This window comes from Hyperolius riggenbachi, chromosome 2 (genome assembly GCF_040937935.1).
Source record: "Hyperolius riggenbachi isolate aHypRig1 chromosome 2, aHypRig1.pri, whole genome shotgun sequence".
Lineage (NCBI taxonomy): Eukaryota > Metazoa > Chordata > Amphibia > Anura > Hyperoliidae > Hyperolius > Hyperolius riggenbachi.
In genome coordinates, this window is record NC_090647.1 from 17,755,026 (window position 1) to 17,773,716 (window position 18,691).

Below are 18,691 nucleotides of genomic sequence, written 5' to 3' on the forward strand. Positions count from 1 at the left end.
CCAACACAACTAGGCCTGCCAGCCCCAGTGAAGGTGGAAAGGGCACACAGAGTGGGGCCCCTAAAACCCAAGCAGCAAGCGAAACTACCGCGTATGGTCATGGTAAAATACCTGGATTTTGCGGACAAAGCAGCAATTATGACAGCTTACAGAGCCTCACGACAGGACATAGAGATCCAGTCCCATAACAACAAGCTTTTCAATGATTATTCAGCGGAGGTCTCCCGCAAACGACAAGCCTTTACCAAAGTATGCAGTGAACTTTTTGACAAAAAGCTTAAATTTACTTTGGCATATCCTGCTATACTAAGAGTCACCGACTCCAACAGCAAAATGCATACTTTTCATGCTCCAGACCAGGCCCACTCCTTCCTAAAACGCATAGCCACGCGGAACCAAGATGGAGAGCAGCTTCAAAATGATTGACGCGTCGCCTGATGCCATTATTTCATGCACTGATCGAGAAAATAGCTTAGATATGCACTAGGTCCTAAAATGAAGGAAATAATGTCATAATTCTACTGCTATATGTAAAAGAAATTATATTAGGAGGTTGTTCAGTTTTAAATTCTTTATGATGGCAATAGGGCTCGAGGCTTTCGGATAGTGAGGAGATGAGAGCTCGGGGAAGAAGTGAAGTCAGCTACAACTGTGTTTGGGGATTTAGGGGATTGAGGGATAGGGGAATGGGATTGAGGGGGGAAGGGAGTACATTCTGGGGTTGTTTAACTTGGTTTCTCCACCTGGTTCAAAAAACAGATTTAATGATGAAAACCACATTCACTACTCTGCAACTTAAAATCCTACTTCTGAGGGACATACTAGTAATATGAAAATAGTCTCTTGGAACGTTAGGGGACTCAGATCTCCTAACAAAAGATCCAGAGTACTGAAACACTTAAAGAAACTAGGCACTGACATAGGACTATTGCAGGAAACACACTTGGCCATGGATCAGTTTCAATACATGAGAAAGCACTGGGTAGGAACAGTTCATGGGGCCCCCGCACTGCAGAAGAAAGCAGGAGTATTAATACTAATAGGGAAGCATGTCCAATTTCATACAATCAGTGAAGAATGTGACCCGAAAGGGAGATGGATCAGGCTGGAAATCCAGGTAGCGGACAAAACGTGGGTAATCTATAACATCTATGGGCCAAATGGGGATAACAAAGGGTTTTTTAAAGAAATCTTGCAAAAAATCAATAGTGAGACAACGCGACACCTCATAGTTGCTGGAGACATGAATTCAGTAATAAATGCTAGAGAAGACAGAAATCCCCCTACCCTACATACTAGAAGCTCAGATACCAGACTCCCTCCTCTTCTAGAAGCTACGGGGTTAATAGATGTATGGAAATATTATCATCCCTTTGACAAGCAATACAGTTTCTATTCGCCTTCGTCTAAATCATTTTCACGTATAGACATATTTCTACTCCATGAGACATTTATAGATAAAGTTACGGAAACTACTGTTGAGGACATATTGATATCCGACCACGCTCCAATTACCCTATCACTAACAGACATACTTCCGAAAGCAAAATACTCAACTTGGCGGTTTCCGTCACAACTTTATGGTGATGAAACCTTCGAGGCTAACCTTAAAAATTGGTGGCAGGAGTTCTTCTATGATAACAGGCAACATAGAGATTCCCCCTTCTTGCTCTGGGAGACAGAATTACAGCTTATCAAGCCACAAAGAAAAAAACCTTGAAAAAAAACTATCACGAGGTGATGGTCAAAGCGAAAGCAGCTTATCTGCAATTTACTAAGGCCCCCACAGAGGAGAACAGAAAGCTATGGCTCAAAGAAAAACTGATAGCGGATATGTGGTTCAAAGCGAGGGCGGATCTCAGTAAGTCTTATATGGAACTAAAATGGTACAGGCATGGGGAGAAGACAGGCAAAATCCTTGCCAATATGGCAAAAGCGCAGGAAAACAAGAATAGAAAGCCCATCTCACTAAGAGGCCCCCAAGGTCAAATATTAAAAAGCCCCCAAGAAGTTTCAGATATATTCGCCACATACTTTCAAAAAGTTTATTCTAAAAACAGACAGACGGTTGAAGGCCTGGACGATTTCCTCAAACGATTAAATCTCCCGAAGATTAATCAGGATAGTCAGGATCTTCTGAATGCCCCCATTACTGAGCCAGAGGTTCTAAGCACCATTAAGTCCCTAAAAAACTTTAAAGCCCCAGGTCCAGACGGCTATACGGCAGAATTCTTCAAGATATTGAAGGGAGAGATTGTCCAACCTCTAACTGAAGTCTTTAATAAGATCCTAAAAGACAAACAATACCTGCCCACTGGAACATTGGCCTACGTTAGGCTTATTCATAAAGAAGGTAAGGATCCCATGGATCCGGCCTCTTATAGGCCGATCTCCCTATTAAATCAGAATACAAAAATTTTATCAAAGATCCTTGCAGATAGACTAGCCACAATACTTCCTTCTTTAATACATCCCAACCAAGTTGGCTTTGTTAGGGGGAGGGCAGCGGTTACAAACATCAGAAGAATGATGGTACTGCTGGAGCATGTCAGGGCATATCCCAAATCCAACAAAAATGCGGCCATACTCTCACTTGATGCTGAAAAAGCGTTTGATAATGTAGAGTGGGATTGGCTTGACATGCTCCTGCAGGCTCAGGGGTTTCAGGGGCCCCTCCTAGATGCAATAAGAGCCATATATGCCTCCCCGAAAGCTCAAATCCTGGGGCAGGGATGTATATCCAAGCCCTTTCCCTTGGAAAAGGGGACAAGGCAGGGATGCCCGTTGTCACCCTTACTTTTTAATTTGGCGGTGGAACCCCTGGCTAGACTTCTGAGGAAAAATGTATCGGGGGTAAAACTTGGAGAAAAAGAAATTCAGCAGTGTCTCTTCGCGGACGACATCATCCTATTCCTTTCTGATCCCCTGAAGCAGGTGCCTGAGGTTTTCAGCCTGATACAAGAAATAGGATATTGGTCGGGATTCAAGGTGAATAAATCAAAAAGTGTACTTATGCCACTATCCAAATTCGCAAGCTCTAGGGCATGGGAATCGTTAGGCATAAATGTGAACCTCAACAGTATTAGATACTTAGGACTTAACATTACAAGAGACCCAACTCTATTATACAAAACAAATATTACGCCACTAATTAATGATGTCATTGCTCAATTGAAAAGATGGAACCAGCTTCCCCTGGGCCTGGCGGGCAGGGCGGCCTTAGTCAAGATGTTCTCAATGGGCAGACTGCTATACCCACTGCAAACACTCCCACTACTATTCAAACACAAAGATATACGATATGTGAACTCTGCCATCAGCCAATTTTTGTGGAAAAACAAAAGACCTAGAATAGCCCTACAGAAATTGCAGGCGGGTAAGGAAGTGGGAGGTCTCAATTTACCTGATTTGAGACTATACAATCTGGCCGCCTTGCTACGCCATGTCCAGGACTGGCTGTTCAAAACTAGCAAATTTTCCAACTATGATCTTGAGGCAGAAATGGCCTTGCCTTGGAACCCAGTGGGTCTGCTACATTCAAGGTTCCCTACCATCCCTCCTCGGCTCAAAAATAATATAGTTTTTAAAGACACCATACAAACGTGGAGGGCTGTTAGGAAACTGTTTAAGCTACCCTGCCTGGTCTCCAAATATATGCCACTATGGGGTAACCCCAACTATCCTCCAAGCACTCAACAATCAGTGTTCTACGACTGGGACAGTAAAGGTCTTACAAGCCTAGGGGGCATGTTTCATCTAGATAGGGGTACTTGGTTATCCCTAGCAGAACTGAGAAATAAGTATGGGATCCCTACAAGGGATTTTCTAGCTTTTTTGCAGATTAAATCTATGGTTACGACTAATGCACAGAACATTTCGAATATAGCCACTCCCAACAGATTTGATCAGTTATTAGGACCGCAGTCTCCTCTCAGGACTCTCTCAGATATATACAGGGGACTCAAGAGTACAAGCACTAAGAATGCAAAAGGTCTGCTATGCAAACCATGGAGAAAGGATCAATTAGGAGAGGGCCTGGCAGACAAACTTCTTCAAGGACACGAAAACTTCAGATCCCTGATAACCTCTGAAGTGTGGAGATCTTCTAACCTGCTCTTGCTTCACAAAGCAAAATATGCCTACAATATAAAATATAGAAGACCTCCTCCGCACTATCATCCGTGGTGTCCAAAGTGTAAGGAACCTGAAGCCAATTTGATACACTGCGTGTGGGACTGCCCCTACATTGACCACTTCTGGGACAAAGTCCTCAGGTATGCCAACTACATGTGTAATAAGGAGGTATCTAAGCAGAGAGACTTATGTGTCTTTAACTACTTTGAAACCAAAGAACACAATTCGAAGATCATTCCATCCGAACTTTTTCACATAATCCTAATTGTTGCAAAGAAAGTTATATTTCAAAAATTGATCAGCCCACATCCTCCCATTGTTGCAAATGTCAAGGAGGAGCTCCTGAAACTATTTTTACTGGAGAAACTTCATACGCTACAGGAAAAGGAAAAGAGATCCAGCAAATTCTTCAAGAAATGGAGACATTTTATACAGCAAACTTTTTCGCAACAGGAAATAGACTCCTTGATGGAACATTTCAAATATTCAACATGGTACTGTACTCAGCAACTCTTAGGTACTTTGGGAAAACTACAGATCTCAACAGGGTTGCCAACCTAATTTCTAGTTTTTGACGGACAAAAAGCCCAAAAAAGCAGGACACCCAAAATTTTGGACGGACAGGGGGCGGAGTTGGGGGCGGAGTCAAAAGCGCACTTTTAAGTAGAGGTGGCAGCGGCGCTAAGCTCTGGGAATTATTATTTGAAGTATTGAAAAGGAGCTCATCCTACCATAGTCAGTCTAATGTCCTACCATATTATTATTATGTATTTATATAGCACTGACATCTCCTGCAGCACATTACAGAGTACATAGTCATGTCACTGACTGTCCTCAGAGGAGCTCACAATCTAATCCTACCATAGTGATAGTGTAATGTCCTACCATATTATTATTATGTATTTATATAGCACTGACATCTTCTGCCGCACTTTACAGAGTACATAGTCATGTCACCAACTGTCCTCAGAGGAGCTAACAATATAATCCTACCATAGTCCTAGTCGAATGTCCTACCATCACCCATACATTTACCTTAGCAGTGGCGTAAAAGGTCTGGCAGGGAAGTTTGAGCTCTGCCATAGTGTTTCCCCACAAAATACATGTAATCTGACACCATTTCACCAAAAATACACGTAATTTGGCAGAGGTTCCTCCAAAATACAGATAATATAGCAGTGGTTCCCCCAAAATAGACGTAATCAGGCAGCAGTGAGTCCTCCAAAATACACAATCTGGTAGCAGCGGTTCCCCCAACATACACAATCTAGCAGTGGTTCCGAACTGCGGTTATCCAATATACACATAATCTGGCAGCTGTTCACCAAAATACACTAATCTGTCAGCAGCAGTTCTTTAAAAATTCAGTTAGTCTGGCAGCAGTTCTCACAAAATAAGGTGCCACTTGTATAGGTTCATTCTTCTTTTCAATGTATTTTTTCTAAATAAAATGTATACAGTTTTTTTTATAAACATTGTCTTGCTGAGGTTTGTATAGGTAACCAGTTCTATAGTTATCCCCAGTGAAAGTAACCAGGTCTATAAGTGTCCTCAGTATAAGTAGTCAGGACTATAGGTGTCTCCACAATAAATAGCCAGGTCAGCAGGTTAATTCCTGGCATACTGTATATTACTGTACACACCACTGGTCAGAGCTGGAGATGCTGCAGAACCTCACACTAACTAGCAATAATCACCACAACTTAAAGAGAAACCGTAAGGGCCTGTTTCCACTGGATGCAGGAAAAACTGACTACAATTAATGCCTATGGGCCTGTTTCCACTAAACGCAATTTTTCTGATGATTTTCCCGCAGGCATTCATTGGAGTGTGTTTTTCTGCATCCAATCTGCGTGTAGTGGAAACAGGCCCTAACCAAGTATTGACCTTCATTCCAATCAGAAGCTGTCACTAGCTGATATGATATTAAGTTCCTCTTGAACACACACCATACAATCTTGGTTGTACAGATTTACCAAATCTATGTAGTATAAGGGCCAACAGATTGAAAATACCTTGAATGATTGATTGGATAAGCTCTTATACTACATGAAAGTGGTAAGATTGAACAACCAAGATTGTATGGTGTGTGTTGAGTCTAAAAAATTGCTAAATAAATACATTTCCATGTCCTCCAAGAGGTTCTGCAGCAGTTATATAAGTTTGCATGCGCACATGTAAAAATAAACCAGAGACAAGACATACTTACCTTTTATCCTGTCCTGACGAAGCACCCGTTTGCAGGGTGCGAAACAGCTGTCGACCACTTCGCATGCTGATCCCTCTCTCTCCTGCTGCACTGTTGCTGTGGTTGCAACTCTTTTAAATTGGATACAATAAAGGTTTTTTTTTTACTGGATGTGCCCAGCCGCTTTTGTCTATACTATTATTACCTTTTATACATACCTGGGGATTGCTCCAGCCCCATGGGCACAGATCACTCACTCCCACTCCCAGTACTGGGTCCTGTAACTTCCTCCTGCACAGCCAGTCTGCACAAGAGAAGTGCACCCTCTACGTATCTCACCAGTGGAGAAATACGTAAATAGCCTCAGACTGGCTGCAACTGGAGGAAGTTATGGTACCCGGTACCAGAACTGCTGCGGGCAGTGGAGGACGGCGGCATGGGAGCGATCCGTGCACATGGGGCTGGAGCAAGCCCCAGGAGGTATGTATAAAAAGGTATGTATGTCTCATCTCTGGTACACTTTAATTTACCAAGCATGGTACCCCATTGGTAACCTTTGAGACTCCTTGTGGCAGTGGTCCTGGCTGGCAGGCAGCGGCACTAGTAACACTCAGGGTAGGGAGGGGGGGACCCAGCACCATCACCAGTGACGTGACCAAACTGATCGACTCTCAGACTCACCGACACCCACTCGCTTGGCCATAGAATGCTGCTGTGTGGCCTGTCTCTCTCTCTGGCTGGCAGCAGGTGAAAGCAGCATGCTTTTGCTCTGTCACTAGAAGATGATGTGAGGGTACAACAAGTTCCAGCATGCTTTGTCAGTAGCAGGGGGGGGGGGGCACAGCAGTGCTAGACAAGTCCAGTACCCCAAGTCCCAGCATGCTCTGTGACTGTCTGAGGAGCACTAAAAGTCTCAGCATGCATTGTCAGTAGAAGAAGAGTGGGCAGTGCACTACAAGTACCAGCAGGCAGCATGCTCTCAGATGACTACAGTGCAATTGGCATGCCATGAGCTCAAAGATGACAAATCCCCGACTCCCCCTCCAGTGACAGAACAGCTCCTCTCCTCCAAGTCTCCCCCACTCCTGTGTGTCCTGTCCCACTTCCAGGCCCAGCCCCCCCAGGGGTGCCTCTCTCTGACAGACTCACAGTGCGTGGTGTGCTGGGTCGGCTGCCTGTTTGTCTCCCTGGTCCCTCCTCTTAGCGGGCGGCGGCTGCTGGGCTCCAATCAGTCTGTGGACTCAGCCAGGGCTCAGGCTGCTGCTGCTGCTGCTGCTGCTCCGGCTCGGCTACTGCCTACGCTGCGACCTCAGCTCCGACCGGCCGTGACACTCGCCTTCCTCCTCCTCATGACTTGCTGGGCTGGGTGGGCTGAGCCGGCTGCCTGCATCTCTCTTATTGGGCAGCGAGTTGCGCCGGCGCTAAAAAGACGTTTGCTGATTGGAAGGGACCAGGGGAGGAGAAGGGAGACTGAGGGAGACTGAGGGAGGGGGGAAAATAGAGCGCGCATAGCGCATGCGCAGAATAGATTTCCATAAATAATGCGTATTTGTACGGACGACTACCCAGGAAGTACGGGCAGTACGGACAGCTGTATTTTAAGTGCTTTTATACGGACAGTCCGTCTTTTGACGGACGCTTGGCAAAGGTGGATCTCAAGTACTCTGAATGTTTAAACAGTTTATGTCATACAAAGACTTAGCCTATGATATGGGCAAATATAACGTCGAGTATTGTAGAGTTAGTGAACGGGTGAAACTTAAATAAAAAGGGTGGAGAAACCAAGGGGGGTGTAGAGGGGGGAAGGGGAGGGGGGAGGGAGTGTTTCTAAGGTTTGTCAGCTAAGAGATGTTACATGTTCGAATGAATATTACACTGTCATATCATATATCTCTAATGTAGAACATAAGCATGATTGTGTCGCCTAAGAGTTGGGCATATGGCACACCATGCTAATATTGTACCTGAAAATTTGAAAATGTTTAATAAAACACTTTGGAAAAAAAAAATGGCAGCAATTGAAATATTCCCCTTGAAAATCAACAGGTGAATTTTGATTGGCTGTTGTAGACTCAACCCACTACCCTTAATATTAATCCCAGTCACCCCGTGACTAACTGTGCAAAGTTTAAGAACCCTGCCATTAACAGTGTAAGAATGGCTGCAGTTTATATTTTTCCAGTGAAATTTGTTTTTGGCTCCACCTACTTTTTGTAACCTTGACACACAGTCACTCAATGACCAAGTTTGTGAGCTTTCGGGTTTCTGGCATCAAAAAAGTGCTAATGGAAGCAGTTTATCCAACAAAGAGATCTGATTGGCCGCCCAGGTGTGCAGGGGGGACGCGAGACCCCCAGAATATATCATCCCAGGTAGTAAGGGATCTGTATACCAAGTTTCGTTCAAATCGGTCAGTGCGTTTTCGAGTGATCGTGACACACACACACACACACACACCAGATTTTATATATATAGATTGAAGATACTTGAAGTTAACCACTTGCCGACCGCGCACTCATAACGTGCGTCGGCAAAGTGGCAGCTGCAGGACCAGCGACGCACATCTGCGTCGCCGGCTGCAGGCTAATTAATCAGGAAGCAGCCGCTCGCGCGAGCGGCTGCTTCCTGTCAATTCACGGCGGGGGGCTCCGTGAATAGCCTGCGGGCCGCCGATGGCGGCTCGCAGGCTAAATGTAAACACAAGCGGAAATAATCCGCTTCGTTTACATTGTACGGCATTGCTGCGCAGCAACGCCGTAAGGCAGATCGGCGATCCCCGGCCAATCAGCGGCCGGGGATTGCCGCCATGTGACAGGGGACGTCCTGTCACAGGCTGCACAGGACGGATAGCGTCCTGTGCAGCCCCGATCACCAGGGGGCCAGGTAGGAGAGGGGGGAAGCGGAATTTCGCCGCGGAGGGGGGCTTTGAGGTACCCCCGCCAGCCACACGCAGGCAGGAGAGATCGGACCCCCCCAGCACATCATCCCCCTAGTGGGGAAAAAAGGGGGGCGATCTGATCTCTCTGCCTGCTACATGATCTGTGCTGGGGGCTGTAGAGCCCACCCAGCACAGATCATAGACTTCAATGCTGGTCCTTAAGGGGGGGTAAAGGGTGGGTCCTCAAGTGGTTAATCTTCCTGTACAAGAAGGCACTGAATTCAGCAATTTTCACAGATTTAAAAAAAATGCCAATCTTCTGCTGCAAATTCCACAAAGGATGAACCCAATTGCCATCCAGTCTTTGACAACACATACGAATGGTTGTGAATCAGTTGCCCCTGCTGAAGCATACAAGAGGATTCACTGCCGGGAGACTTGGGTACAGGATACAGCCAGTATGGCTTATCCTGCTGCTGCACAAGTCCTGGCAGAGTTAACTACTATTCCCCCTCCAGGTCCACGTGGATGGTGGGGAATAAAATAATTCTGCTTCCAGCTAATGCTGGCGGCCGAATTACAGTGTTTTAAAAGTAAATTCAGCTCCGTTTTCTGACGGCACTGAAGTTACTCACTGTGTGCCGCTATAGCAGTAATTCCTATTACAGCCTATGGTGGCGCCGGCTGCACCCAAATCTCCTGCGCTGGATTGCCAGTGTTTGCTGCTGAACGTGGAATGTGAGTACAATTACTCAGAAAAAAATAAATGACTTATTCACAGCTACCAGCATGATGTCATCGGAAATCTCACTTCTGCAGCGTGTGGGGAATTTGACTCAGTCATACGTTGTCACTAACTGAGTGACAAGCGTTACAACAAACACAACAGAAGGGGAATTCCACTTCCATTGTAAAAGTACCACAATTATGGACTATGCACACATTTCTGTCTGCTTTTTCCTTTGCGTTTTGCTGCTGCAAAGTGTTTCTGCAAAGCTCAGCCCTGGTGTACCTATAATAAACTCGTTACGCTTATGCTCGGCACGCCGTCTGTGTAATTACAGTCACCAGAGCAATGTGTCTATGAATCAGGTTATTTGGGCGCCAGAGGTGCCACAGTAAGATGGGCACTGACATTAGCACCCATGTTAATAGCTGTGATTAGCAGGATGCATCCAAACTTCCTCTTACATCCACTAATCATGGCTATTGACATGAGCACCTAGGGCAGCACCCAAACTATCGTAGCCGATATTTAGAGGTAAGGCATTTTGTGGCAGGGAATCAGTTAGGGTTAGGCATTGGTTATGGGGTTGGCTAGGGTTAAGCTGCCCATTAACAGTACAATTTTTTCACCTAATGCAATCTTTCAATGCGATTTTAATGATTGAATTGTATAGAAAATTCACAGTTTACGAAGGCAATCGATAAGGAACGATTCTTTGGTAGATTGCTAAATAGGAACAAATCGATCCGAAAGTTGGATTTTATGATCGAATTTGAAGAAAAAAATCGTTCAGTAAATGTGAACATTCCATAATTGCCTTCCCATTAGTTAAAATCGTTGAGATTGCATCGAAAGATCGCATTACAGAAAAATTGTACCGTTAATGGTCACCTTAAGACATTGATTAGGCATCGGTTGGGATGTTGATTATGGTTAGGCATTTTGTGGCAGCGGGATCTGTTAAGATTAGCCATCAGTTGGGGGGTTGGTAAAGTTAGGCGTTGGTTGGTAGGGATGGCCCGAACGGTTCGCCCGTGAACCGATTCACGCGAACTTCGCTGGTTCGCGTTCGCGGTGAACCGTGAACTATAAGCGAGTTCGACCCGTCCCCTATACTACATCATTAGGGTCAACTTTGACCCTCTACATCACAGTCAGCAGACACATGGTAGCCAATTAGGCTACACTCCCTCATGGACTGCACTCCCTCATGTGGCTGCAGTAATTAAAGAAGGGAGAGCTTGCTGCAGAGACATAGGGAAAGCTTAGTTAGCCTAAGCTCTTGTTAGGCTTGTGTTAGCTTGCTCCTTGCTGTACTTATTGCTAAAAAGCATCCCACAACAGCTCTTTTGAGAGCTATTGTTGTTCTTGTAAACTTTTGTGTGTGTGTGTGTGTCCCACAGACACTTGCATATACAGCCCTGACAGTCAATTGCGGCTGAGTGGCTACCTGTTCACGGTACATGTATGTGTGACAGCTGCGCATCTGTAATACCAATCCCTGCATACCTGTTCATTGCACCTACCTACGTGACCGCACGCAGTGTTATATTATATAACAGTCACCGCACCTGTTCACGGTACCTGTGTGTGACAGCTGCACATTTGTAATACCAATCCCTGCATACCTGTTCAGTGCACCTACCTACGTGACCGCACACAGTGTTATATTATATAACAGTCACTGCACCTGTTCACGGTACCTGTGTGTGGGACAGCTGCACATTTGTAATGCCAATCCCTGCATACCTGTTTACTGCACCTACCTACGTGACCGCACGCAGTGTTATTTTATATACCAGTACTGCACCTGTTCACGGTACCTATGTGTGTGACAGCTGCACATTTGTAATACCAATCACTGCATACCTATCTGTTCAGTGCACCTACCTACGTGACCGCACGCAGTGTTACATTATATACCAGTACTGCACCTGTTCACGGTACCTGTGTGTGTGACAGCTGCACATTTGTAATATGAATTCCTGCATACCTGTTCACTGCACCAACCTACGTGACCGCACGCAGTTTTATATTATATACTAGTCACTGCACTTGTTCACGGTACCTGTGTGTGACAGCTGCACATTTGTAATACCAATCACTGCATACCTTTTCTGTGCACCTACCTACGTGACCCCACACTGCGTTATATTATATACCAGTACTGCACCTGTTCAGGTACCTGTGTGTGTGAGACAGCTGCACATTTGTAACACCAATCCCTGCATACCTGTTCAGTGCACCTACCTACGTAACCACACACAGTATTATATTATATAACAGTCACTGCACCTGTTCACGGTACCTGTGTGTGTGACAGCTGCACATTTGTAATGCCAATCCCTGCATGCCTGTTCACTGCACCTACCTACGTGACCGCACGCAGTGTTATATTATATACCAGTACCGCACCTGTTCACAGTACATGTGTGTGTGACAGCTGCACATTTGTAATACCAGTCACTGCATGCCTGTTCACTGCACCTGTGTGACCGCACACTGTTTTATATACCAGTTCATGCATACCTGTTAACTGCACCTGTGTAACCGCACATTGTTGTACCTACAGTCACTGCAACCTGTTCACTGCACCTGTGTAACCGCACATTGTATTAGTCAAGTCAGTGCAAACCTTTCACTTCATCCCCCCCAATATGGACAAAACAAGAGGCAGGCCACCTGGCAGGTCTAATAAAGGTCGTGCTGTCGTGATTTCGTGCGGCCCTCGACCAAAGTACAGTGTTCAGAAGAAGGCACGTGCCATCAACCCCCAATATTGTTAGGACGTAGTTGACTATTTAACACATAACCCCTCATCTTCCTCAGCTTCCGCATGGAAGCATGACATATCTTCCTCCTCCTGCTCTGATTCTGGCACCCCACTTAACACTCAGTCGGCAGCCATCACCAAATTGCAATCATCCTAGGGCTCAGCGGTGTGGAAATTTTGTGTGTGTGTCTGCCTCAGATGAGAGCAATGCCATCTGCCACCGAAAATTGAGCCGTGGAAAGACCAAGACCCGCGTAGGGACAACTACCTTACGAAAGGCACATGATTACAAAGCACAAACTGCAATGGGATGACCACCTGAGGAAAAGCAGCACACAAAAGCAAAGCCACACACCGCAGTGTAAGATACAATCACGCAATTATTTCTCAAAAAAGGCGATACTCAAACTGTACCGTGATGTTGAAAGGCAAGTGGTGTCATCTCTGGCACACAGCGTTGGGTCAAGGGTCCATCTGACCATGGATGCCTGGTCTGCAAAGCACGGACAGGCCTGCCCGAAGACTAAGTCAGTCCCCACACACAGCATCTCTACCTGCACGCCGTGTGTCTGCCTGCCCCAAGACTAAGTCGGTCCCCACACATGATCTCTGCCTGCAGGCCGCTTGACTGCCTTCTCCGCCACCACCAACAGGGTCCAGGACTCCAGGTGGATTCCTGAATTTTTAAGGCGGACGCTATAATAATTTTTCTGGTGCGTGTACATGCCTGCCTAATTTTTCTGGCTGCACTGCAGCTGCAACAACAAAACAAAAGGCATGTACATGTGTCAATTCCCCTTCGTGATTGTTACCTTGCTGCGGTGAAGGGGCTTGCGTATCACAATGAAGCAATGACCGCCGGCGATATGAGTGTGTTGGGGTTGGGGGGCACACCTGACCCAAGAAGATAGATAATAAGGTCGTTGCTTCATTGTGGACAGACCAATTTCGATCAGCTGGACACTCTGTCACTGTTGTTCTGTTGTTCAGCTACCTCAGCCCGACCATATGGGCTTGAAAACCGCCATCGCCTGCACTCTGGCCATGGTGCGCACCAGTCCAGCACGGCCGTCACTACACAAACAGCTGTTTGCGGTGCGTCACACATTGGGCTCGATTCACAAAGCGGTGATAACCCAGTTAAAGACTTTAGGCGTGATAACCGTTTTTATCATGCCTAAACTCAGTTTAGGCATGATAAGTTTAGGCATGATAAGTTTAGATAAGTTTAGATCGTGCGCAAAGTCCCGCACGCAAAGCAGCGCCATTAAACTCTATGCAAAGTGCACCAGACTTTGCTAGCGCAAAACTTTTGATCAGCTGTACACTGCAGTGCTAACCCAGTTGGTGCTTAAACTTATCACGCCTAAAAACTTATCACACCTAAACTTATCATGCCTAAACTTATCACACCTAAAGTTATCACACCTAAACTTATCATGCCTAAACAGAGTTTAGGCATGATAAAGGGCTTTTCACCAGCGTGCTAACTGTTAGCACCGCTTTGTGAATCAGGCCCATTGAGTTTAGCCTGTCAGTGTGACACTAATTACACTACCTGATTGATGTATACACATGCAAGATGTTTTAAAGCACTTTAGGCCTTCAATTTAGCATGCAAAGGGTTCGAATCACAAAGCGGTGCTAACCCAGTTAGAGACTTTAGGCATGATAACCATTGCACCACGCTGATGAAAAGCCAGTTTAGGCGTGATAAGTTTAGGCGTGATAAGTTTAGGCATGATAAGTTTAGGCATGCTAAGTTTAGATAAGTTTAGATCGCGCGCAAAGTCCCGCACGCAAAGCAGCGCCATTAAACTCTGTGCGAAGTGCACCAGACTTTGTTAGCGCAAAACTGTTGATCAGCTGTGCACTGCGGTGCTAGCCCAGTTGGTGCTTAAACTTATCACACCTTAACTTATCACACCTAAACTTATCATGCCTAAACTGAGTTTAGGCGTGATAAAGGGCTTTTCACCAGCGTGCTAACTGTTAGCACCGCTTTGTGAATCAGGCCCAATGTGATTTCTGCCCTTAAAATGCTGCTTTGCGTCAAATCCTGATTTTTTCCCGGGACTTTAGACATCTACCCCACTCCGCCATGCCCCCCCCCCCCCCCCCCCCCCCAGCTGTTAGACCCCCTGAAACATCTTTTCCATCACTTTTGTGGCCAGCATAAATGTTTCTAGTTTTCAAAGTTCGCCTCCCCATTGAAGTCTATTGCGGTTCGCGAAAGTTTGAGTGAACCAAACTTTTACGGAAGTTAGCGTTCGAGGTTCACGCCATCTCTATTGGTTGGGGAGTCGGTTAGACATTTGCAGTGGGGGTCGTTAGGTCTAGGCATCGGTACAGGGAGGGAACAGGCTCAGGTTCGGTGTTAGTGAAATAACAGTAAAAATTGTAATTAAGCAGTGGAATATTGGTCATTTTACTAATATTCCAGTAGTGGCTTCCTCAGGCGCCCAAATTACCACAGCACTCTTTTTGAGTGTAAGCATGTATCTAATGCTAGGCACGTTGTCTGTGTTATTATTGTAACTAGAGCAATATATCAGCCAGGTTCCAGGGCATGGGGCTGCTCGCCTGCTGAAAAGGGCTTCTACCTTTCCTTTATCAGATATAGAGAAGGCAGAAGCCCTTTTCAGCAGGAAGTCAATGAACCCTACAAATACATTGCTCCGGTGACTCTAATTACACAGATGAAGTGCCTTCTCCTCGCTAGTAGTGACGATCGTAATCAGCTAATTAGGATTACGCCAATTTTTTACATACATTTTTACAATTTCACCTATATAGGTAATTATGATTTATACATTTGATTTTCAAAGTCATTCATAATTTCGCATAACATTTTGCGTAATTTTGGCGTAATTTTGTGCTGAATTTGGCAGTGAATAGCAAGGCCCCCATATAAGCCAATGACACCAAAATTACTACATATGAGTAAGGAGAATGGTGGGTACAAGTCAAAAAATAACTTCCCAAAAAGATCTTGTAGTTTTTGAGAAAATCGATTTAAAAAAAAATGTTTTTTAAAGTCAGAAATATGAGAGTTTAAAAACCATTTTCTTTGCATTTTCAAAATCGATTTTGTCAAAAAAAAAAAAAAAATTTGAGCTGTACCCACCATTTTCCTTAAAGGGAACCTAAACTGAGAAGTATATAGATTTTTCCTTTTAAAATAATACCAGTTGCCCGACTCTCCTGCTGATCCTGTGTCTCTAATACTTTCAGCCACAGCCCCTCAACAAGCATACAGATCAGGTGCTCTGACTGACGTCAGACTGGATTAGCTGCATGCTTGTTTCAGGTGTGTGATTCAGCCACTACTGCAGCCAAATAGATCAACAGGACTGCCAGGCAACTGGTATTGTTTAAAAGGAAACATCCATATCTCACTCAGTTCAGGTTCCCTTTAACATATGTAGCAGTTTTGGTAGCAATAACATGTATAAGGGCTTTGATATTAACCACTAAAATCGGCACAAAATTAGACAAAATTTAGGGAAAAATACACAAAAATGTATGCCAAATTTTGAAATATTACTATTATATATGAAATTAATTACAATTTGCCCTGAAATTTCGCATTACGATTACGATGCCTAATTGCGAATTTCGATGCGAAATTTCCTATATGCGAAATTTCCCATATGCGAAATAAAATAATAATCAGTTGCTGTCAGTTGAAACTGAAAAGGCAACTGATTTGCAAGGTAATGTCCATGTTTCTCTATGGTTTAAGCAATATTACCGGTTAAGTGCTGACCCAGAAGCTGTTAGGGGGGTCATCACTTTTTTTTTTAAATGCAGCACGGAGAATTCCATTGATCACAGAGGTCAAACAGGACGCAGGAGATGAGAAAGAACGCGGGAGGTAAGTATGACGTGTGTTTATTTTGACTTTCAGTTTTAAGTTCAGGTTTGCTTTAACCTCCTTAGCGGTAACCCCGAGTCAGGCTCGGGACCGGAATCTACAGCTCAGAGTAGTAACCCCGAGCTGGATGCATGGGAGGTGTGTAATATGCAGGGCTGCTGCAGATCTATCTAGCGGTAACATTTTTAGGGCTTGATTCACTAAGACAAATAGCATGCCTTATCAAAGTTAACACACCTTATCAGAGTAGCATAGGGAACTTATGCCTGCTAATCGGCATTGACGAGAGCTCCACTCGTCCTGCCCAGAGCCCCTGCGGCTTCGTAGCGCTCGCTATGCTACTCTGACAAGGTGTGATAACTTTCATAAGGCATGCTATTTGTCTTGATTCTGTCTGTGAATCAAGCCCAAAGTGTCTAAAAGTGTGTGAAAAATTGCACGGCTTTTAGACAATAAACTTGGAAGTAATCATACAGCCAGGGAGGTTAATAAAGGTCCTGAGTGGGTCCCTTGCAGTCAGTTATTTCCTTGTTGTGATCTGTCTTGGAAACAGAAAGTAGATGCTTGTAAGTCTGGCTGTGTTGGCAGATCCCCAGCAGTCTGGTTACAAGTCGTGTCTGAGGAAGTCGCTCTCCAGCACTACTCCAGGTACGGTGAGTACAATTTATTTTTATAAACCCTAAAACATTTAATAGACTTTTCGTGGAGTTTACAAATTCCTAACAGTTACCTCACTTTACTCACCTTTTTCAGGGAAGCTCCATCTTTTATTACTGTTGTATATTTCAAGTTTTTCTGCTTGTTTTGGGAGGAGAGGGGAGAGGAGGACAGGGTGGTAAGTAGGAAGGGGGAGATGGAGGCCCGTCCAGTATTTAGTTAGGTTGACACTTATTGTAAAAAGTCAGAAACAAAAGACGTGACAATTGCCTTTATTACTGGATGGACAAGTCAGACACAAAATAAATACCAGACCTCCTTTATAACTGGATGGGTGTTGTGGCTATGAGTGCAATCACACTGTGTACTGTACTTTCAGTTTTGGTTTAAACAGTTGAACGACCCTTAAAGAGAGAAGGGTATGGAATCTTCCACATTTATTTCTTTTTAAACAATTTCCATTGCCTGGCAGTCCTGCTAATCCTCTGGCGCTAATGCCCTTAGCTAGAGACCCTGAAGAAGCATGCAGATCAGGTGCTCTGACTGGATTAGAGACATGCTTGTTTCAGGTGTGTGATTCAGACACTACTGCAGCCAAAGAGATCAGCAGGACAGTTCAGTTGAGCTTTAAGTGTGTGACCAAGTAGTAAATTAAAGTCATGCTTCAATAAACCATGGAAGATAAATATATAAATCAATAATAACAATTTTACTACTAATAATAATAACAGTCCTATATAATAAAACCCCTGTGTCCTCTTGTGTCCCTGCACCCTCCCGTGTCCCTGCACCCTCCCGTGTCCCTGCACCCTCCCGTGTCCCTGCACCCTCCCGTGTCCCTGCACCCTCCCGTGTCCCTGCATCCTCCCGTGTCCCTGCATCCTCCCGTGTCCCTGCATCCTCCCGTGTCCCTGCATCCTCCCGTGTCCCTGCATCCTCCCGTGTCCCTGCATCCTCCCGTGTCCCTGCATCCTCCCGTGTCCCTGCACCCTCCCGTGTCCCTGCACCCTCCCGTGTCCCTGCGTCCTCCTGTGTCCTCCCATGTCCCTGCGTCCTCCCGTGTCCCTGCATCCAACCGTGTCCCTGCACCCTCCCGTGTCCCTGCGTCCTCCCGTGTCCCTGCGCCCTCCCGTGTCCCTGCACCCTCCCGTGTCCCTGCACCCTCCCGTGTCCCTGCATCCTCCCGTGTCCCAGCGTCCTCCCGTGTCCCTGCGTCCTCCCATGTCCCTGCGTCCTCCCGTGTCCCTGCGTCCTCCCGTGTCCCTGCACCCTCCCGTGTCCCTGCGCCCTCCCGTGTCCCTGCGTCCTCCCGTGTCCCTGCGTCCTCCCGTGTCCCTGCGCCCTCCCGTGTCCCTGCATCCTCTTGTGTCCCTGCATCCTCTCGTCTCCGTGCATCCTCCCGTGTCCCTGCACCCTCCCGTGTTCCTGCACCCTCCCGTGTCCCTGCGTCCTCCCCT

At 45.7% G+C, this 18,691-nt stretch overlaps 1 protein-coding gene across 1 annotated transcript in view; it reads left to right on the plus strand.

Annotated features, from left to right (window-relative positions):
- Positions 1-1,740: 1,740 nt before the first annotated feature.
- Positions 1,741-18,691, plus strand: part of LOC137544641 (uncharacterized) — a 109,298-nt gene continuing 92,347 nt past the window's right edge. The window contains exons 1-4 of the mRNA XM_068265737.1: positions 1,741-2,353; positions 4,130-4,628; positions 16,643-16,715; positions 17,131-17,230. Of these exons, the coding sequence (XP_068121838.1) occupies positions 1,741-2,353; positions 4,130-4,628; positions 16,643-16,715; positions 17,131-17,230 (1,285 nt within the window). The remainder of the gene's footprint in view (positions 2,354-4,129; positions 4,629-16,642; positions 16,716-17,130; positions 17,231-18,691) is intronic.